The sequence below is a fragment of the Barbus barbus genome, assembly GCF_936440315.1.
Source record: "Barbus barbus genome assembly, chromosome: 21".
In the NCBI taxonomy this organism is placed as follows: domain Eukaryota; kingdom Metazoa; phylum Chordata; class Actinopteri; order Cypriniformes; family Cyprinidae; genus Barbus; species Barbus barbus.
In genome coordinates this window covers 11,421,945-11,445,168 of record NC_136749.1, presented here as the reverse complement: position 1 = coordinate 11,445,168, position 23,224 = coordinate 11,421,945, and the positions used below count along the sequence as shown (strand labels likewise).

Genomic DNA, 23,224 nt, shown 5'->3' with positions numbered 1-23,224 from the left:
AAAAATGCTCATTACCGGAGAGCGTAGGTCATCCTGTCAGGCCGAAAGGCTCTGAGAATGATGAGTCTCTGGAGGGGACTCTTATTCTTCCAGTCCTGAGGGAGACGTTCTCTTTCTGGACACTCTGACTCCACCAGCTTCCTCCAGCGTTTGGCAGAACCTTCCACATCCCTGTCCAGACCCCTGAATGCATCCAGCATGGACAAGCTCTGGAATCAAATTAGGTTTTAGGTTTGGTATATTAGTGCTGGGCAATGATCAAACACGATTAATCGTTGCCCAGCACTAGTTTATATAATATTTGTGTTTAATTTTATATTATCGCATTTATACTATACAATTAATAGTGGTTAAAAACACAATATATTCTGTCAATTTAATACAAAATTAGAAAACAAGTATTTTCCATATAATATTTTAATAATCTGCAGCAATGACCAAATAAAAGGCATTTAAATTTAGGAGAGAACACACTGTCTTTATAATACTGGAGTATAAATGTAGCCGCCGTTATAATTTTAGGAAAGGGGTCACATATATTTGGGGTCCTTCACATTTCAAACACCCCTGAGCTAGATGGGTTGACTTATATAGAGGTTGAAAAGGTGCTTCAGACTAATCATTTTCTAAAGGGCAATGCTAAATGACATCTGAACTCATGAAAGAGAGTGATTTCCAGGCACAGGCAGTTCTTACCCTAATGGCACCCCAGGCCTGTGGAGACAGGAAGCTGACGGGACTGCTCTGACAAACCTCTACAGGAAATCGCAGCAGAAGTTCCAGGTCCTGAGCCTCAATGAAGCCCCTCATCAGAAGAATCTAAATAAAACACCAGAGGTGCAAAATAATGAGGACATTAGACCTCAGGTCTGTTGAATACAGATGTCTCCATCCATCAGAGAAGGACAAGCGGATCTCAGAACAGCTTTACTCTGTTTGATGTGGACGTGTGAAGGACAGGCAGTGGAGACAGACTGCAGCAGGCAAAACAGGTGCTGTCCTGACAGGTATTTGCATTCTGCCACTGCGGCCCACCCTCCTGTCAGAGCTGACCCGCTGAGGGAGAGGGGTGCCCGGGCTGTGAGAGTTAATCAATAGGAACAGACCTGACTCCACTGACAGAGCCTAATGGAACTTAATGTAAGGGCAGAAAAGTGGCGTGATTGATGTGAATGACAAAGTGCAGGAGGAGGAAGGGAGGAGGTGGTGGTGGGTGGATGGGAGGTGTTTCTATTCTGCCAGCGTCCCGTCCCACTCACCTGGAGGGCGGTGTGGGTGAGGAAGGTGAGTCGATCCTTCTGGAAGACCCCCTGGCAGGTGTACTGAAGGGCCGAGTGGGTGATGGCCTCAGTGAGAGATAAAACACGCACCGACACGTCTTCATTACCAGGAGCTCTCGCAATGGCTTTGAGGAACACTTTGTTGAAGGCCTTAAATGTAAAATAAAGTTCAGTTGAGCTGAAATAATAGCATTATTTGGACAAATAAACATGTTGCTTAGAATGGAATAGTGGAACATACACAGTGTGTTTTGTATGTAATGGATTTATCTATGAACAGCCTACAGTTTTTCCCTGTCTGTAAGATAATGAGGTAGCACATCTAAAATGCTTCTGAAACTTAGCGCCTGTGAAGCAAAGATACAGCATTTCTGTAAATGTCATTGAGATGAATGGGAATGCTAATGGATTGTGCCCAATAGTATACTGGAATTCCTTCCAATGGTGATATGATATTATATTTATATTACTAGGATTATGATTTGCTTTTTTTTGTTTTTTACAATGAAGGAGTACATGTACAATCAAGCACAACTTGATTTTATGGTTTTAATGTAAATTAACATGTTTTATTTAGGCCAAAATATAGTTTAATATGACTGAATCAACTTATATTGTTACAGCAAAAATATTATTTTTTAAATAAGTCAAAAGTTCACAAGTTTGAGGTCAGTAATTTTTGTTTTCAACAAGGATGCATTCAGTTCATCAAAAATGACAGTAAAGACTATGAAATGGTTACAAACCAACTTATATTTCAAATAAATGATGTTCTTTTGAACTTTCCTATGCATCAAAAATCTGGAAAATCACATTGATAATGATAATAATTACCAAATCAGCACACAATTTCTGAAGGATCATGTGATACTGAAATTTCAGCTTTGTCACTGAAATAAATTACATTTTAAAATGTATCTAGAAAACAATATTTTACATTGTAATAATAGTTCACAATATTACTGTTTTACTGTGTTTTGATCAATTAAATGCAGCTATGGTGAGTATAAGAGATTCAAACAATAAAAATATAAAAAATCTTACCAACGCCAAACTTTTGAATGGTAATGTAGATACTGTGTAGAAATTACTCAGAGCAACAACTACACATTTTCACTTTTTCCAGTATAGTGTGTTATTGAGGGAGTACTGGTACATGGGGTTAATGTTGTGGAGCTCTTTAATGGTGAAGTAGAGTAGGACAGCTCTCTCAGCCACTGGCCGGTAAAGATCTCGTGCCTCATTGGTCTTTGTCTCATTCTCTCGAGCTGCAACAGCCTGTGTAATCATCACAATTGTTGACATATACAATCAGATACTAATTCTTAGAAGAATGTACATAATGATTATACACTTTACATACATGCTATTGGAATGAACGCTGATTTCAGTGTTGTAGTTACATTTTCCAGTTTATTGTATTTCCATATTAGTTTTTTTATCACATTGGTTGTGAGTCCATCTTGCACAAACAATGCAAAAAAGAGATCTGAGCAAGCAACAACAATATGAGGTACCATACCTTGTTATGGATGTGTCTGGCTGTATTCTAGCTGTTCCACTAAGGCTGTATCTCGCAGGAAGTTTCCCTCTGCTGCTGACAGTTTGCTCAGCAGCTCATCCTCCAGTCTCTTCAGCTCAATCTGACACAAGTTCTGCTGGGTGCTTAATTCCAACTGAAGCAATCACAAATGGACAAATGTAAGGACAGTTGTCTTATTAAATTACATTTTTGAGATTGAATTTAGTATTAAACAGGACAAATATATAAAACAGCGTAATAAAATGAATAAAAAGGGGACATTCACAATTATTGCATTGCATGTTTTTATTTATTTAAATTTTTTAAATAAAAATAGATTCAAGTTTGAAAATCTCCCATTTATGAAAGATGGAAAAAACTCTCTTTTCTTTCTGGTATTTTCTTCCTTGCAAATTTGTAACATTAACAAAAACGTTTACACTATTCTGCCTTGTAAATGCTTTTATTGCCTTTGGGAAATGCAAATCTAGTTTATTTAGCTCTTTATATAATGTGAGATCATTATGAGCAACGTCTGTAATTGACCTTCATCGTCTCCAGCTCAGGCCTTTCATGCGTGACAACCTGCCCCAGTAGCTGTTCCTCCAGGCCAGCGCGGGTCACTGTGAAGTTTATAAGTGTGGTCTGGGCCTGCAGCTCCGGGGGGAAGTGAGGGTTGGCTTGTTTAGTGTGTAGAAGGAGACGGAAAGTGCTGTTAAACTCACACTCCTTATCACCCAGTCTGATATACCTGTAGAAACACCACACTGTGTTATGAATTCAGAATGCGACCACTCTAAGCTAGTACTAAACAGCACTCTGTGAAAAAAGCTTGCCATCTACGCAAAGAGCCGGAAAGAGCATTCCACTCGAACTAGACACCAACATGTCTAAATTAAGCAAATAGAAAAGGATGACAAATGCTCCCAATAGCCACCACAGGCAAAGGCGTTAGATAAAACTGGAAGATGATATTCCCAGCAGCCAATATTTATCCCAATCTGCATTTCAATTAAATCAGGCCTTGCTGGCCAAAGTGGCGGCTTTTAATTTTTCCCTAATTACCCAGTGCCTGTCAGCCAGCGGCAACAACTCTCATGCCAAAGGTTCCACCAAGGCCCGGGTCTGCTCTGGCGCTATTTCTTCAAAAGATGGAATTAATGTACTATTGATAGAACCATTACTTCACCAAATTAAAGTCCCAGCTGATGGATTGGCTCATGCTCCTCCGTCAGACATGAAAGGAATAATTAGTATTCATTACTTCACACTCTGCAACATTCCAATTATTAATGAACTTCAGCCGAGAAGCCGCACCAGATCCATCATGGCTGCCGTGGCCGGATTAATCACAGGAATGGACCGGTGCGTGGGTCAGGCGCTGGAATAAACTTGTAATCAAATTAAACATCAGGCCACAGTTATGGGTCAAAAGAGGGGGACTGTAGATGTCCCCATGGTACAATACTACAAGGACAAAAGACAAGAAAGAGATAAGAGCTGAGAAATTAATAGCTCAGCACGCTGAAAAACAGATGAGGTGTTGCATCTATTCACACATCCTAGAAATACCTGATAAACACTGATTGTTTTAATTATTCTGTTGAAGAATATAAATGTGAAAACGATATCTTCTACTGTTCATGTACACTTTATCAAGTAACCCAAATACAGTCATTCATTGAGAAATCTGAAAAAGTTTACTCGTTCATTTTACTCATTCAGTAAAACTGAGAAATAACTGATTTATAAATATTTTAGGCTACGATCTCTCTAGTGACAAACTAGTTTAGCTCAACTTTGTTCAGATTCAGAGAAATCTGAGTGTAAATAAAATATTTTTAATCAAAGTTTATTAAAATATAACAGGTTTTTCATTACAGTGTTGGAATTGTTGTTTTTTTCTTGCTTTTATAATACAAAACAAAACCAAATAATTATATTATATAGATATAATTAAATTTTCTTTGCACATTCAGATTCAAAAACAAAATTCTACAAAAAAAAATAAAAATACAAAGACCCCATATTATTTAATTGTCTGTACTGTAAAAAAAAAAAAAAAAAAGATTAAATCATTTAATTGATTAAAAATAATAATATAATTTATAATTTAATATATTTGGGGGGAAAAAATTATATATATGTTAAACAAATATATATATTTGTTGTCTCAGGGTTAAAACACAATACTGGCTGCCCAAAACTGATCCGTATTCAACACACATAAAGAAAAAGAGCAAACAAATGCACATTTATCAGCTTCTGTGAGTGCAGAATCAATATCGCTGCCTTCACCTATATTCAAATCACACAACCCTAATTCATCTTCCATTCTAGTTTTCATACTGCACAGAGCAAAACAAAAATGTGGCTCTTAAGAGCTCAGTAAAGACTGTATGCTAAAATCTGCTGCAGTACAAAAAACTGCTGCATTTTTCTGAGTAATTTTTACTGCAATGCACTCAATGAGAGAATCAGTGGTATACAATAAGTCAAAATCACAGAGATGGTTAAACTTGCCTTCCTTTAAGGTTTGCCTTCCTAGCAGTGGCTCCAGAAGAGGGTCCACTCTCTCCTTCATATTTTCAATCAGGACCATATAACATCCAGATACCTGTATGATAGCATTAAAAGTCCAGGACTAGACAAATCAGCCTCATTGCCTTTATCTTATTTAATATAAATAATCTTTGTCCAAACTAAAATCACTTCACCCTTTCTGGCCATACTGCAGCACCCTCAGGTTGGGCCCATACAGATTTCGGATCCACTTGCTGGCCTGCTGCTGAGGATCCACGATCAGAGGCCAGCGCTGGCTGGCCATCAGGATGGCTGCATTTTCAACGGACAGCCGATCAGCTGGCAGGCCCTGGTTCTGCCAGCCTGCCACGGTGGCCTGGTCAGTCAGCGTAAGTACAGGGTCCAGACCGTCTGTCAGCAGGATAGGGGTCTGGATCGCGAGGTGTGAGGAGAGGAAGACAGACAGTGATGCTATTCAATTCAACGCTCCACTGGAGTGCAGACACAGTAGTACAGTAACAGGATTTTACAGTAGACAGCTCAGGAAAAAACAATGATCCAAAACACTCTTAACCTTGACAAGTGAAACAAGAGTCGGCAAAAGCCGTAACAAATTTAACATCAAATTTTTTAACATCATGAGGCACAGAATTACATGAATGCAAAACACTATATAATTTAAATAATGGACAGGCTGAGCAGGAATCATACTTGGGGTTCTTGGATGAAAGGAAAGAGTATGTCGTGAAGGAGCTGGTGACGGTATGGCTGTGTGAAGTATCCAGCGTAAGAGACGAAAGCAGCAGCCACAAGCACATCACCACACACCATCTTCAGCTGAGACTCCAGCTCCAGCTGTCCCTCCGACCAACGAAGGTTTTCTGCCTACAGTGAGAGAATGACTGGGTGAATCTCACTTAAATATGCCCAGGTGACTATGGCGCCAAAAATGACAACACACTTAAAGATCTATGATATCTATGAATGCCGTTGAAGTTTAGAAAAGCTTAAGCAATTTGTTTGCAGAAGTCCCTTAGTTTGGTATTTTGTATCTAATGCAATGAAATTCAGATGTTGTAAATGTGGCTTTTGTGTACAAAACATTGTCTATTTCATTTAATATTTTTATAACAATTAATTAATCTTACACAGTTTATTTTATATTTACATATTTTATAATCAATAATATTAGTGCTGTCAAGCATTTAATCATGATTAATCACATCCAAAATAAAAGTTTTTGTTTACATAATATATGTGTCTATAGAGTGTGTATATTCATTATGTATGTATAAATACACACACATAAAGTATATATTTTGAAAATATTTCCATGTATACATTTATATTCATATAACTGATATTATATATATAAATATTTTAAATGTATAAACATTTTTCTTAAATATTTACATGCATGTGTGTGTATTTATATATGCAAATAAATATACACAGTATAAACATTATGTAAACAAAAACTTATTTTGGATGCGATTAATCACGATTAAGCACTAAATTATATTTTATGTATTTTATATATTTATATTATGTATTTTACTATTTTATATTAATTTTTTTAAATACTGTATTACAATAATTTTATTTCAATATAAAAAAGGCAGTTTGACAAATTAAAACATGATATATAAATACTATACTATACTTTTTCTTTGCATTACAGTATTGAGAATAAGAATTTTTGCAAATCAGATTTTTCAAAGATCACATGACTGAAGACAGGAGTAATGGCTGCTTGAAATTCAACTTTGCTATCACAGCAATAATATTTCACAATTTTTGTGTTTTTACGGTATTTGTGATCAAATAAATGCAGCCTTGGTGAGCATTATAGACTTCAAAAACATTAAATGTTTTAAAAGGTAGTGTGCAAATACGACACGGTAATATTCAGACAAAGCGACTGAGACAGAAAGACAAGAAACACTTAAAATTATGTTACAACCTTGAATCTAGCCTTCAGACCCAGATATAAACCTCACTCTTAACCCATCTGCCGTCTCTCTCTTCCCAATTGATCACAAGCTCAGACAGAACATGAGTGATAATGTATACAGTCACAATTCACCTAAACTGGCTTTGAAAGTTTAGTTACATGTTCACTCAGCATCAATTTAGCACTCATTTAAGACTTCAATAATATCGCAGAGATGCTCCCGCAATGATAAATCTTGTCTGACATCGCCTTTGCAGGGGCCGAGCTTCTAGAACATGTCGCATAATAAATTCTCCGACAGTTAAAAATCACTATAATTTTAGCCTAATGCATTATGGATTGCTTGGAATATCACTCAGTCCTGGGTGAAGCGTTTTTAATTTCCAACAGCTGTTAAGGCTTTGAGGTAAGTTAATGATTACATATAGACGGGCTGATTTATTAGTCTAAACACTATTGCTTCCAGGTCAATGGCATAAAGACAAATCATTTATCTTGATATGTTTAAAAGCCAAGCTGTCCCATTGTAGCCCTGTTCATTTCTCTGAATAAGAAAGTCGAACGTTTTAAACAAAAGCGCTAAAAGAAACATTACGCTATTATTATTTTTTGCATTAACGGCAGTAAAGATTTTAGATAATCTCACGGTGATATATATGATCAATGTCAGGGGGAGTGAAAAAGGGAAAACTATTTAAAGTTTATTTTTTCAAGTTGGGCATGTACACACAAATCCAGCTCATCCCTCATAAACCAATTACCCCGATCACCTCATTCAGGCAAACAGATAGCAGATGAATATATGCCCTTCTTGTTTCACTGTCCCGAACTGGCCTGCAGCCATCTAGCCCCTTGCCCAGATCAATGGTGCATTTGCCGTGGTGCACCCCTTCCTTCCGAGCGCTCAATCTGAGCGTCTGGCCAAACATTTAAGCCATGGCCACCTCCCCTTCGAATCAAGCCAAACTCATGTTGCGATTAGGTCTGTTAATGCGCTTCCCTAAACCCAGACCCTCTCCTCTCACAGCCGCCCAGTACCTGCAGGCCTCCCACCAGCCGATTGGCCAGCTCAATGGTCTGGCTGGTGCGTGTCACTTCCTCCTGGCAGCGCAGTTTCTCAGTCGCCGCCCTCTCAAACTGAGCTGTTAGGCTTTGCAGGTGCCTGTCCAGATCCTGTCAGTACAAAGCCACTATGAGATAGAACTACTTTATATCTTAATATGCAATATTATTGAATGGTTATGGTGAACGGATTGACATTTTTTTAGTCGTGCTGTATAAAAATGTTTCACTTACTTCCAGTTTCTTTCTAACACTGAGTAGTTTTGCAGTAGCAGTTTCCAGTTCGGTATTGGCTTGTGCCAGAGCCAGATGCTTTGGTGCGACCTCACAATAAACCTGAAAAACACAACAAACATTCTCTTTCTTTACACACAAACAAAAAGCTGAATTCTTGAAATAAATGATTGTTTTGATTTTAAAGCTACAAACCTCTTTGAATTAAAGACCGTTACAGCTTAATATTTTCAAAATATTTCACATTAATTTTTTAAGTTTTTATTTTTTTAAGTTAGATGTAATTTTTAGCTTTTTTATTTATTAATGTTATTAAGGTTTAATTGATGTTAATAAAATAAATGCAAATGCAATTTTTATAAAAATGTTAATATAATTTAAATGTAAATTCAAATTTCAAATATAAACAAAAATCAAATAAAATTAATTAAAATAAATCAATTAAAATACATTCTTGTTTGTCATTTTAAAGCTGAAGTGGTTCATATTTTCAAAATATGTCCCAAAAAGTTTTCTTAAACATGTAACTTTAACAAATTGTAAAATGTTATTAAAATGTATAGAATATATTATTAATTTAATTTAAATACCTCAAACTGCATTATATACGCATATGTACGCATTATATTATATTTATATTTCAAATATTTGTATGTGTTTTTTGTCTCATTTGTCACATTCTCCCTCACCTCATAGTAGCGCACAATGTTAATGGCCCACGCACAGAGACCAGCAGCTGCGTAGGACTTGGTTCGGACATGATCGGGATGGAATTCTGGGTTTCTCAGGTATTCCTGCTTCACCACACTCAGACTGGACTCAGGGATGTGCTCCTTATCATAAGTAAGCAGGGCCTGCAGAAAGTCATCCACCTAAAAAACAACACTGTTATTACGAAATCTCTTAAGCTCACCAAGACTGCATTTATTTGAGCAGAAATACAGTAAATAATACTGTGAACAATATTATATAACAGTATATTGTGAAATATTATTACAATTTAAAATGCCGCTTTTTATTTTAATATATTTTAAGATTTATTCCTGTGAAGGTAAAGCTGAATTTTCAGCAGTCATTATTCCAGTCTTCAGTGTCACATGATTCTTCAGATATCATACTAATAGGTAAATTTGGTGCTCATGAAACATATTGTTATTAATATCAAAAATAATTTTTTTGATATATTTGTTAAGGATTCTTTGAAGAATATATAAAGTTTCAAAGAACAGCATTTATTTGAAATATTTTTAACATGATAAATGTCTTTACTGTCACTTTTGTCACACCATTTAATGTGTCCTTGCTGAATAAATGCATTAATTAAAAAAAAAAAAAAATCTTCCTAACCCTAATATTTTGAACTGTAGTGTATACATTTCAGTGCATTTAGAAACAAAAAATGTAAAACTAGTTTAGGGGAAAAAATTATAATTTAGAGGAAACTAATACTATTAGCTTATTATTAGACATTATTAGCAATGATGCTTTATTATGTACACACAAAATGTTAAGTACATACTAAACTGCACACATTTTATTCAAAGCAGCTTAAAGTACAGTAAATGTACAAATACTGGACCAACCCAGAATGAAATGCTGCACTCAAGGCCACCGAAGTAATAAAGCACAATTATGACCTTTTGCGTTCCTGGGTCATCCCTACTTAGACTCAACTTGCAACCTCTGAATATGCATCCTGATTCTTTATCCAGCCGATATATCACACAACAAACTTTCAAAAGCCATCTCCTCCCCTTCATGCTGACCTCATAAATCAGCCTTTCCCTAATATTTCCATGTCTATCTCATGTGACATGTATTTAATATTCTCTTCCACACAAGTGCTTTCATAATGTAGTGTATTCATGACACAACACCGGGTGAGTGGGGTTTGCGGGTCAAGGGCTGCTTGTGGATTACACTAGAACGAGGTGTGTTGTTGTCATAGCAATGCCTTTACCTTGCCCATGAAGACTCTGGCGGCCTTCCACCCGCAGTCTCTTAGAATTCGCCCACGTGGAGCCAGCAGCACCATCACAGCCGCGGTGACGTTAATCACAGCCTCGGGGGGATTCGGGAACGTCTTTAACTCTGTCAGATTTACCTACAAGAAACAAAGGAGAAAGAAAAAAGATATTTCATGAACTGCTAATTGAGTAAGTGTTACCCTTTCAACCATCAAGTTCAGGTGACACAAATATTTGAACAGGTTGGGCTGTGATTTATGAGGCACAGGACAAAATATTTCCCACAAATTTGCCTGCCATTACTTTTTTAAATTGCAAAATTTCCACTTTGAAAATTTCCACTTTGTACTTTTCCATTTCATTTTGTCCTTATATGTGACCCTGGACCACAAAGCCAGTCTTAAGTCACTTTGGTATATTTATAACAATAGCCAAAAATACATTGTATGGGTCAAAATTATCCATTTTTATTTTATGCCAAAAGTCATTAGGATATTAAGTAAAGATCATGTTCCATGAAGATATTTAGTGAATTTCCTACCGTAAATATATCAAAACTTAATTTCTGATTAGTAATATGCACAGTTAAGAACTTCATTTGGACAACTTTAAAGGCGATTTTCTCAGTATTTAGATTTTTTTACACCCTCAGATTCCAGATTTTCAAATAGTTGTATCTCAGCCAAATATTGTCAGATCCTAACAAACCATACATCAATAGAAAGCTTATTTATCCAGCTTTCAGATGCATCATATTCATCTTTTAATCATATTTGCAAATGCCTTGACTCCACAGCCAACAGAGCAATTTTGTCTTTACTGTTCCAATACTTTTGGAGGCACTGTATGTATATAAAATTATATTTTGTACATGTCAAAACTGAATTTTCAGTAGCTATTACTCCAGTTTTGAGTGTCACATTATATGTGCTGCGTAATTTTGTAGAAAGTTTTTTGATTCTTTGATTAATAGAAAGTTCAAAATAATTTTTTTAACATGGAAATTATCTGTAACATTACAAATTACTTTACTGTCATTTTCAATCAATTTAATGTATCTTTGCTGAATAAAAGAAACACTTTTGAACTCTAATATATGTATATATTTATGTACACAAATACTTTTCTCCCTAATACTAAGGGTTTCTTTAGTACATTTGAAATATTACCTTGTTGAGAGTTTGGAGAGCAGCTGTAGCTGCCTCTAAAGCAGGTTCAGCTTTAGCCAGATCACATTCACATTCTCTCAGTCTTCGTGACACCTCTGCTTGCATGGTAGCCACCTGCAGATGAATAAACACTCTCATACGTGATGGGGAAATATTAAAGCACCATAAAGATACATCTTAGATCTTCCAGCTGTAAGACTTTGGATGTTCTACCTTTTGCTCCTCTAGGTCAGCATCCTTTCTCTTCTGGCTCAATCTTTCTGTCTGCAAGCCGATCCTGGCCATGAGAGCCTCAGTTGCCTGGTTCTTCAGTGTCAGCTCCACTTCCTGTGAGTTCAGCTTGACTGTCAGATCCTCAACCTGATGTAAATATATAACGTTGACATTTAGTATATGATAACCTCTTATTAATTCATAATTACCTTCAATAATTCATGGTTAAAACTGGCAACAGTTTCTGTTTCTACTAAACTATACAATACCATTCTATTATATCTGTTTATTCATTTTATTTTATTTTTGGAGATATTAATATATGTATTATGCAAGGATGCATTTTAATTAAACATGACAGTAAATTGTTATAATGTTTCAAAAGATGCTGTTGAATTAATTCAAGTTTACTGAAAAAATAATAAAAAAAAAATAATCAGCACAACTGTTTTCAACATTAATAATAATAATAAGAAGAAATGATTCTTCAGCTCCAAATCAGCATATTAGAATTATTTCTAATGGATCATGTGACACTGAAGATTTGAGTATTGGCTACTGAAAATGCAAAATTCCTCTTTTATTAAAATTACTTTTAAAAATTTCTTAAACGATATTTAATATATTTTGTTTTTACTGTCCCCTCCCCTTAAATAAATGTAGCCTTGGTGAGCATAAGAAGCTCCTTTCATTATTGGACCAAAAAGTGTAAGACTACAGATTAAAATCCTTTTATTTTGCAATTTGCAATGTTTTTTTTGTTTTTTTCAAATTACATTAGATTAACTTTTTGGTTAAGTTTTTTTTTTTTTATTATTATACGTATTTCCAAGTTTAAATTATAATATTTAATGTGTCCCATACTTGTAAAGGTAAGATTTCACAAATTTCTTCGAGCACTTTCAACAAACACAAAATTGAATGATCAAATTTAATCTCATAATCAAAGTTTGCCAAGACCTCACAAACAGCTTTTTACAGTTTACTAAAAGTTGTAAAAGCTACTTTTTTTTAATCTAGATCCCATTACCAGATAAAACTGCAACATTTGAATACTAAACCCTATATCACAAAGGCAAGCAATCATCAGACTATGAGACTCAAGGTTTACGAGTCCCTCAGCCTTCGGTGAGTGATCTTGGGCATATTAACTAGCAGTAACTGCATTCCTTCGCAATTCCACCACTCCAGCTTTGAGGAGCCTACACTGGCCGGTTATGTACTCTGTGGTGCCAATGAGCTCTACACACCTGAGAGGCCGTCGTCTTGAGTTTCTGAAGGCCACACTGAAGCCTGCCGTGTCTCAGATACAGTTCCCTCTCTCTCTTTCCCAGCAGACTCTCGTAAAGCCTCAGCTGCTCCAGGAAGCTCTTGGGCGTGCTGTAGTTGTGCCTCCTTTCATTGCGGCAGTAACGCTCGCTAACCTGCTTGACGCTCACGTGAGCGTGGGCCATGAAAAGACTGATGGATTCCCTAACGGCCGGCTGTAAAGACGAGAGTAAGAGAGGGTAAGAGAGGGACCTGTACGGATTAAATGCTCTTTAACATCCTCGGTTGTCACGGGCCCTGAAATATCATCTTCATAAATCCTGAATTCATCTCCAAGTTTGTATGCCTTTTGCTGGCTTCTGGACTTACTCAATCTAAAATTTAGGTGCAGGGCGCAGGGGGGAAGATTAAGCTGGTAGAGGGCTGGGAAAATAATGGCCGAGGTTGGTGACACCCTGTATAAAGTAGCACGAGTGTTTAGGTCACATGGCTTCTAACTTTCTGAGACTGCACGTTGTGTTTTGTTTATTGGTTATTTATGATGTACACTGCTGTCTGATGACTGACTCATTTATCAGACTGTTAAAGATCAATTCACGCAAAGGCAAATGCATTTTAAAAGATGCAAGAACACAGATCATAATTCACTGAAAAGCAATAAAACATGTACATGTGGCTGGCACAAAAAAAGAAAAAAGAGATGGTTATAAATGAAGATCTGACATAATGCTATTTGATAAACAATGTATTGAGTTAAATGCATGTAAATAATCCATCAATCTCTTAAACTCAAAGGTCACGGTTACCTGTGTCAGAAAAAAGGTAATATTTTTCATACTGTTCTGCTTTTTACACTTAAAAACACATTTAGATAAAAAATGTTGCACAAAGGTTGGATTTGATCATTAATTTAATCCAAGAGCAAATGTATAAACGATATAGAAATATAGTCATTTAAGATATAAAAATAGTTAGAATGGCTTTAAGAACTGTTTCTTCCAACATGCATTTAAAAGTTTTGGAGTAGCAATTCAAAAGGGTGGCCAAAGTTAATGTGTTAAGAAATGCAAATGATCATATACTATTTTTTATTTTATTTTGACATTATAACTTATTTTCTGTTCTGTGTGATTTCTAAAAAACTGATTAAACCTTTTGGAACTGGTAGAAAAGTCCCTAGTGCATCACTCATTTGTGATTGTCAAATGTTTACAAAAAGTAAAGAAATTTGCATTGTTTGTACATAGAACTTTAATTGCCATCAAAGCTCATCATGTGAAATATCACCCATGAGCAAAACTTTATTCATTAAAAAACAACACTAGGGAAGAACTGCAGGCCAGCAGCAAAAACATTTTAACACATTGTGTGACATTAAGACAATAAAGTGGGCAAAGTTGTTTTATTACTGAATTACTGTCACTTAATTTTATTATTATTTATCTTTTTTTTAAAACTATATATATATATATATATATATATATATATATATATATATATATATATATGTGTATGTGTGTGTATGTGTGTGTGTGTGTGTGTGTGTGTGTGTGTGTGTGTGTGTATATATATACATATATATATATATAGAAATGTATATAATATTTGTGACCCAGGACCACAAAACCAGTCATAAGTAGCACGGATATATTTGTAGCAATAGCCAACAAATACATTGTATGGGTCAAAATTATAGATTTTTTCTTTATGCCAAAAATCATTAGGATATTAAGTAAAGATCATGTTCTATTAAGATATTTTGTAAATTTCCTACCGTAAATATATCAAAACTTAATTTTTGATTAGTAATATGCATTGCAAAGAACTTCATTTGGACAACTTTAAAGGCGATTTTCTCAATATTTAGATTTTTTTGCACCCTCAGATTCCAGATTTTTTTAAATAGTTGTATCTCGTCCAAATATTGCCCTGTCCTAACAAACAACACATCGGTGGAAAGCTTATTAAATTGACCCTTATGACTGATTTTGTGCTCCGTGGTCATGATTTATTTATTGCAAGTTCCCTGTTTGCATTTCCTGTGCTTTTTGATGCAGTTTAAGAAGTTTGTTGTGAGATGACTGTTAGAGAAATCGTTTTCTTCTCATCCACTCAAATTGCTTAGTACACAAAGGCCTATAATTTATTTTACTTTCCTTAAAAAGCAACTGAGTGCGTTATCTACAAACATTATGAGATTAATTGTGATTACATATTTTAATTGACTCACATTCAGTACTCCAGCATTATAGTCCAACACTGAGTGAAATGCACAAAGAGGAAACAAACCCACAGCTGGTCACGAGTCAACACACACACTCCCACATCTCCGTACAAACTCTCAGCACATGCACACAGTCTGGCTGAAACAGCTGTGGCTTCTCTGAGGGTCAGTCTCTGTGTATTAATCACTGTTGCTTTATTAGCATAAATGATCCTGCTTAGTGATCGTTCCACTGGTGCAGGGAAAACAACAACGCAGAGAGAGAGAGAAACTACGTCTGTCATTGAGCTCACTGTGCATGTGATCAGCCATTTGTCTTCACTTCAGAGTCGAGCTAATGATGAGGAATCTGGTGCACACGTAAATGCGAGGAGAGAAAACTCATCGAAAAAATTACAGTGTCGTTTAGCCTTTAGTTTTTGTGTGAAATGAAAAATGAAACCTGTTTTTGCTAAACCTATTGAAAAGAAATTAATGGCTTTAATATGGCTTTAAATAACTAACAGGAATTTAAGAATTAAACTTATAACAGGATATCCCATGGTTTTAAAGCCATTTCAACTGGCTGACTGAAGCTCAGGTTTACCTGAATACTTGGGATGTCCTGCAGGAACTTCAAGCTGACAGACTGGAGGGCCTCCAGGGGCCATTCCTGGAACCAGTCCAGAGTGGTGCAGTTCAGCAAAGCCGGGAAACGCCGGACACGTAGACGCAAGCTATTACCTACTGGAGACATGCACAGCACGACCTACACACACATACAGTACGCACACACTTCAGACACTGATCCACACCAGATATGCTATATATATATATATATATATATATATATATATACACTAAAACACAATCAGTGATGTGAGACCTTGAGTTGTTGTCGCACTCGATTCATAAAAAAGCTCCAGCAGTTTTCGTTGTTGTCCAGCAGACCCAGTTCCCGCACCTCACTCCTCACAGCTTTTCTAACACAATCCACCTCCTCTTCACTCAACAGATCAGGGATCTCACCTGGGGTCAGACCACCGATAAACACATTACTTTCCCTTAAACGGGTCATGTGCATTTATGTATTTACACAGCTTTATATCGAGCAAGTAACATTTAGATACAAGCCAATGTTAGATACTAGCTAGGTAACATGTATACAGTAGTATTTATGCAAAAAATTACACAAAAATCATGTTGTTAAAGTTGCAATGAAATGGACAGAGCTACCAAATTTCTACCATAGTCTGACATATAATCGAGTGTAATGGATTATCAAGAAAGAAAAAAATGTAAAGCTGGGACTTGGTTCTATGCAGTGGTTGTTGAGTGGATCTTGAGATCATGAACTCAGAAATGAAGGCAGATGAATGTGGACTAAATGATTGAAGAAGTATTTCATTTTCACATTTTGATGAAATATTATGAGGTCAAAAATTTTTAAAAATGAAACAAATGCATAGATATGTTCTCAAGAACATTTCGAAAATATATAGGGTGAATTTTCTTTTCATGCCAACTTTAAAATTAAAATTATAAAAAATAAAAAAAATGTTAATTTAAATAACTGAAAAAATATATAAATATTAGATGAAAAACTTAAAAAAATTAGAAAAGTTTAAGTGAAGTACTAAAATGACTAACCTAAAACTATTTAGAAATAATTGCAAAAAAAACCCAGTATAAATGTAAATGCACACAACAAAATGACTAAACATTTAAATAAAAACAAAACATAATTCAAAATATTAATAAAACCATTATAGTAACTAATAAAAAAATGAAAATATAAAAACAAAACATAATTCAACATAAAACTTTTATAGTATATAAATAACACTAAGAATGACTGCAACTAACTGCAAAATATGGTTCATGTCACTCATTCATAACATTACAGTAAATTAAAATATTTCAGAATTCATTCAGAATTTCCTCATTCAAATAAAAACCATCTAAATAAAAAAAGGAATGTGTGTGCACATTACTTTTTTTATAATTTTCATAACACAAAAATAGTACTTTTATATATATAGTATATTTAGATGATAGATAGATAGACAGACAGACAGACAGACAGACAGACAGACAGACAGACAGACAGACAGACAGACAGACAGACAGACAGACAGACAGACAGACAGACAGACAGACAAGTTCTAGTTTTGTGTTTTGAAAATTACTACACTGCCAAATAAATGCTATTCATACAAATCCTTTATGGCATGTAGGAATAAACTCTCTATTGTGCATTTAAGCATTAGCAATTACACACGCATCAGTTAAATTATGTTACATTTGTTAACTCTGATGCTTTATTCCGGTTCAAGCACTAAGCGTGTCTCCGACCTCTGCGCTTGACATCAGTGACAGATGAGAGCCACCATCTGCGTTCTGAGGGTCTTGATCCAATGACACGCAGGCCTGTTCCAGTCACCCTTAATCTACTTCACCGGCCCCGCTCCATTTACATATGTTTCCCATTCTTCAGACCAACACACAATGAGCCCCCCCTGTGGCGTGTATGAATGTGTGCGTGTGCGGGAGGGTCTGACCTGATGAGATCAGGGTGCTGATGATGACGAGAAAATGGTCCTCTGGGATCTGAGCGTCTGTGAGGAGCAGGATTGTGGGTATGTTTTTCACCCCCGTCTTCAAATACAGTCCAGCCAAATTCACCTGAAAATACATGAGAGATAGCTGAGAACACTTACAATATGGAAGAGAGCACAACCAGTCTCCAAAAACAGTTTGAGCAGTGGCTTAGTGGTTAGAAGAGTTATGGTGCTCATGTGGGAGATTTGAGTGCGAATCTGGTCCGCACACATATTTCAATCCCATTTTACCCTCTTCTTTCTATCACTTCCAGTCACTTTTCATCTCAAATAATGACAAAAAATCTTAAAAATCAATATGGCGGAAACTGTACAAATGCAAATAAATTGATAAGAATATGATAAAAATCCCAAATAATACAAATAATTCTGCCACTTTAAATATTCAAGCTCTAAATATGGTGGATTCTGATTGGTTATGAATGTTTTTAGAATTCTTCAAGCTCTGAAAGTGATTCCAATGACTCAAAGCAATATAGTCAGAGCTGGGTAGTAACTGATTACATGTAATCTGGATTACATAATAAGATTACAAAAATTAAGTACTTGTAACTAGATTAAATTACATTTCAAAATGCTCGTAATCAGACTACAGTTACTTATTATTGCTTACATGATTCATATTCACACAATACCAATAAATGATTCATAATTTATTGATTTCCCTAATTCCTCTTATTCATCTTTCAAATGTTTCTTTCTAAAATAGCCTACTGCTTATATATATTCAGAAAGTAATACACAAATTCACAATATTTCTTACAGTTGTTGCATTTAATGCAGACATTCCCAAACTTTTTTTGTCATCTGAACATCTTTCACTTAATATATTTACTTGAGATTTTAAAATAAATACACAAATAAATAGTATCACATTTGCATGTTCAAAGTTCTCTGATGTTGGTTAACGCTCACATGACATGCAGGGTAAAAAAATTAAATATTTAAATGTTATTTTGATGATGTTATTCAATTTTTTTTTATTTTTATATTATTTTTATTTTCCATTTTTATGATTCAGTTCATTTTTATCTTTTCATTAAACAGGTTTGGGAAACCTTGAAGTAGCGTAATGTTTAATGCACTTTGTGTTATTAATTATAATGAATGAAATATATTTTTTTACTCTTTGTATTTTTATATGAATATGGTATGAGGTTATCCAATTTAAATCAATGTGATAAACGATTTTAAAAAGTAATGTAAAAGTAATCAAAAAGTATTCTAATAACATTACGTAAAACGTGTAATGTAATGGATTGCGCTACCCAGCTCTGGTTAAAGTTATCATAATATTTATCATCATAGATGTGAATGCGCCAGAGACAACTATCCAGTAAGCAATTTATGGGTTGATTTCCTCAAACCTCAAAAACTGTGATGCTCAACCAGTACATCAGCAGCACACAGAAGGAGCGTTCAGAAAACCTGTATAATTTTTATTTTTTATTTTTTTTACAATTCTGGTGGTGCTAGCAGCAAACTTCAACTTTAAAAATATTGTAGCTCAGCAAATTTTCACAAGAAAAATCCAGATTTTGCAACAGGTTCAAGTTGGCCACATTACCAACTCAAAGCTGCTTGGTTTGAAAAGACTTTTCTGTGAGCAGTGCTATGTAAAGTGCTGCACTATTGACAACAGACAAAGGACCACAAAACATAACCGAAATTTCGCTAATGTGACCTTAAAGGGAATGTTCACCCAAAAATAAAAATACGTTGTTTGGCGTGGAGGAGTTGCTATTTTAAGTTGTTATTTTTGTTTTTTTTTGCACACAAAAAGTATTCTCGTAGCTTCGTAAAATTACGGTTGAACCACAGATGTCACATGGATTATTTTAACAATGTCCTTGCTACATTTCTAAGCCTTGATCATGTAATGATCCTTGCTGTCTATGGGAGGGTCAGAGAGCTCTCGAAACTCATCAAAAATATCTTAATTTGTGTTCTGAAGATGAACGAAGGTCTTACAGGTTTGGAATGATATGAGGGTGAGTAATTAATGACAGAATTAAAATTTTTGGGTGAACTATCCCTTTAACAAAAGGAAAGTTGCTCAACATGACTACCCTCCTATAATACTGCATATTTACATATATGCATAGAAACAGGATGAGACCATAGATGAAGTGTCTCTTCATGATTATGTGTAGAGGGCATCAAACAGTGACTGTCGAGTGTATAGAGATCAATGCAGCTCAGCCAACTGGCCTCAGACTTACCACACACTGATGAATGAAATGATAGCAGCGGCCTCATCAATAGGGCATTGAAATATTTGCCTTGGTTCTTTAATAGGATCTGGCAATTATTCCCCATTGCATCCGGGCAGGACTAAATGAGATCGATGGAGCCGGACGGGGTATTGATCAGGGAAAGTGTTGTCTAAAAGAAAGCTTGATCTCTGGTAATGAATCACCGCCATTTTAGATTTATCCTCACCTCACAGCATCGATGGGTATGATTTGGGCAGCTGATGTGGGCTACTATGGTTTGGCACAATATCACAGTCACATTTGTTGCAGTTTCTGCTTTATGTGGTTTTCTCATTTTCATCTTGTTTGCAATTGATTTTATTGTGCTGTCTATTGACATGGTTACCTTTAGGTCATGAATGTTGTAGCCCTTGCTGAGGGTGGGCTGGAACACATCCATGTTGGAGAGGTGGGCGGCAAGGCGGGTCAGGCTTTTTTGCCACTGCCCCCCACACCTACGAGCAGGGCATGGCCTCTAGGGCACGCCAGGATGCGACTGATCTGACACCTGCAGAAACCAATAAAAAAAAAAAAACGTGTAAGTACAGTTAAATCTGTATTCACTAAAGCACAAACTGCAGGCGTAGCACTCACACATGCTGCATGGCTTCCTGGAACAACACCAGGTTCATGGCAGAGTGGAGCTCGTTGTAGCTGCCCAAAGTCTCATTGAGGATACAGCAGAGCTGCTCCAATCCAGCTACGGGCATGTAGGAAGGTTCTGCAGAGCCCACACTGCTGTGCAGGTATATTAGTGGCTCCTGCAACACTGTCTCTTCCTCTATTTCCTTTAGGAAACAAACAGAGAACAACTGCGTGTTAAAGGACAATAGTATATATAAACAGTAACATATGTTAAAATTACATAACAGAGAGTCTGGAGTATTACTAATGAAAAGTGAAGGGGTAATCAGGATAGTTTATATTTATGTATTTATTTATTTATTTAATTATATATATATATAGGGGGAAAAACTTGCTATGTGTACTGCGTTAGGCTAACCGACACTTGTCATAGCACTTGCATATTATTGCTCTTTTGTTGGTTTTGATTGCTATTATTGTCCTCATTTGTAAGTCGCTTTGGATAAATGTGTAAATGTAATTCTTATTCCACTGCACAACATTGTTCATAAAACAGAAAATAAAGAAAATAAAAAATGAGAATTAATAATATGGTGTCTTCCTTTTTTTGTAACAGATGCCGATTCATTGAAGGCTTTAACAGAAGAAAACATGTCATTTTGCTGGTTTACCTCCGAGACCTGTCGTGCGATGTCCGCCTGCAGCCTATGGAAAAGCTGAAGGTCAGATGCTTCACTAAAGTGATCTGAATATACTCTTCTGGATTCATGGATCCAAAGTCGAACTAGATCTGCACCCTGTGTAACACACTGTGGCCTGGAGAACAGAAGACCCTAGATGCACATACAAACACAGGTACAAAGTGTTGGCTAATTCAACATATGTACAGTTTAAATTACTGAGCACAGAGGGAATGCTTACCTGAAACAGCCGAGAGAGATCCCACAGGTTGAAGAGATAGTAAAACTTTATAGAGGTGGGGAGGAAGTGCTGGAGCACCCCGTCATGGAGGGCTACAGCCGCTTTAACCAGAGCAGGACCACTCCTGACCACAGCTGGGCTGAACGGCAACCTCTGCAGGTGGAAGCTCAGGATAGCGCCAAAGATGGAGCAGAGGGTCTCACAGCTGGGAGTGGCGACCGCTAACACTGTGAAATGCCTCTGATGAAAATTAAGGTGAAGATTTGTCAGTGATGTCTCTCATACACAATTTAATATTATATAAAATTTTTACACAACACTTTTTTTGGTAGCACTTTATTTTACAGTCCTGTTCCTCATGTAAATAACATGTACTTATTATAGTAATTACAATAACTAGGTAATAACTAGATACTAACCCTGAACCTACCCTTAAACCTAACCCTACCCAGTGTAGTTACCTTCTACTACCAGAACTTTCTTAGGTAGGTACACTGTAAGTACAAGTAAGTGCAACCCTTTTTTTACTACAATATCTTTTCATAGAATTCTGCATTTTTTTTATCATATATGGAACAAACAGAGTTCAAAATTTAAAAATGGCCCCATTTGAATTAATTAGTTTGAATTTAATTGGTCAAAACTCACAGGAGATGCTGAAATAAGATGAAAAGAGACAATTACTAAATTGCTTAAATTTCATTACTCCAACAGTTTTGTGACATAACATAAATTGTTAATTATTATTTTTGACTAATTATGCCTATTTATCGCCTAATATGGAAATTTGTGTTTAATATATTAATACAAACAATTTATATGCTTAATTATAATATTTCAACTTGTATATTAATATATTAGATTAATATTCAAACCATTCTAAACTGTGAAAAATACAGCATCACAAACTGCCTATGATATTTTATGGAATTTTATAGAAAATATATTACATTATTTATTACACACAGGATATTTATTCATTCATTTAGTATCACAAATACATATTAATACACATTTCTATAGATGGTATAGAAATGGACTATTAATGATTTTAAATAGTGTTGTCAAATGATTAATCGCGATTAATCGCATCCAAAATAAAAGATTTTGTTTACAAAGTATATGTGTGTGTACTGTATATATTTGTTATTATATATAAACACACACCCATGCATGTATATATTTAAGAAAAATGTTACATTTATGTAAAATAGATTAATAATACAAATTATATGAATATATACATGTAAATAAATGCAAATATTTGCAAAATACTGTATGTGTGTGTGTTTATATTTACATATTAAATATACACAGTACCCACAGATCTATTATGTAAATAAAAACTTTTATTTTGGATGCGATTAATCGCGATTAATCATTTGACAGCACTAATTATAAATAATATCTGCAAATGCCAAATATATGGTGTGTATGACAACAAGT

The 23,224-nt window shown here is 35.4% G+C and overlaps 1 protein-coding gene across 1 annotated transcript in view; it reads right to left on the bottom strand.

Moving 5' to 3' along the window:
- The window catches only part of LOC306887789 (dynein axonemal heavy chain 11), a gene marked incomplete at both ends in the record, with an annotated part of 64,156 nt that overhangs the window by 7,873 nt on the left and 33,059 nt on the right, over positions 1 to 23,224 (bottom strand). Inside the window, 26 exon segments of the mRNA XM_079445802.1 lie at positions 16 to 209; positions 697 to 819; positions 1,260 to 1,458; positions 2,431 to 2,558; positions 2,803 to 2,830; positions 2,832 to 2,956; positions 3,349 to 3,553; positions 5,322 to 5,403; positions 5,406 to 5,419; positions 5,520 to 5,755; positions 6,037 to 6,210; positions 8,318 to 8,452; positions 8,576 to 8,677; positions 9,265 to 9,447; positions 10,536 to 10,679; positions 11,712 to 11,825; positions 11,925 to 12,071; positions 13,175 to 13,408; positions 16,004 to 16,165; positions 16,283 to 16,425; positions 17,958 to 18,081; positions 20,619 to 20,707; positions 20,710 to 20,780; positions 20,867 to 21,060; positions 21,529 to 21,690; positions 21,779 to 22,018. Coding sequence (XP_079301928.1) covers positions 16 to 209; positions 697 to 819; positions 1,260 to 1,458; positions 2,431 to 2,558; positions 2,803 to 2,830; positions 2,832 to 2,956; positions 3,349 to 3,553; positions 5,322 to 5,403; positions 5,406 to 5,419; positions 5,520 to 5,755; positions 6,037 to 6,210; positions 8,318 to 8,452; positions 8,576 to 8,677; positions 9,265 to 9,447; positions 10,536 to 10,679; positions 11,712 to 11,825; positions 11,925 to 12,071; positions 13,175 to 13,408; positions 16,004 to 16,165; positions 16,283 to 16,425; positions 17,958 to 18,081; positions 20,619 to 20,707; positions 20,710 to 20,780; positions 20,867 to 21,060; positions 21,529 to 21,690; positions 21,779 to 22,018 — 3,752 coding nt within the window.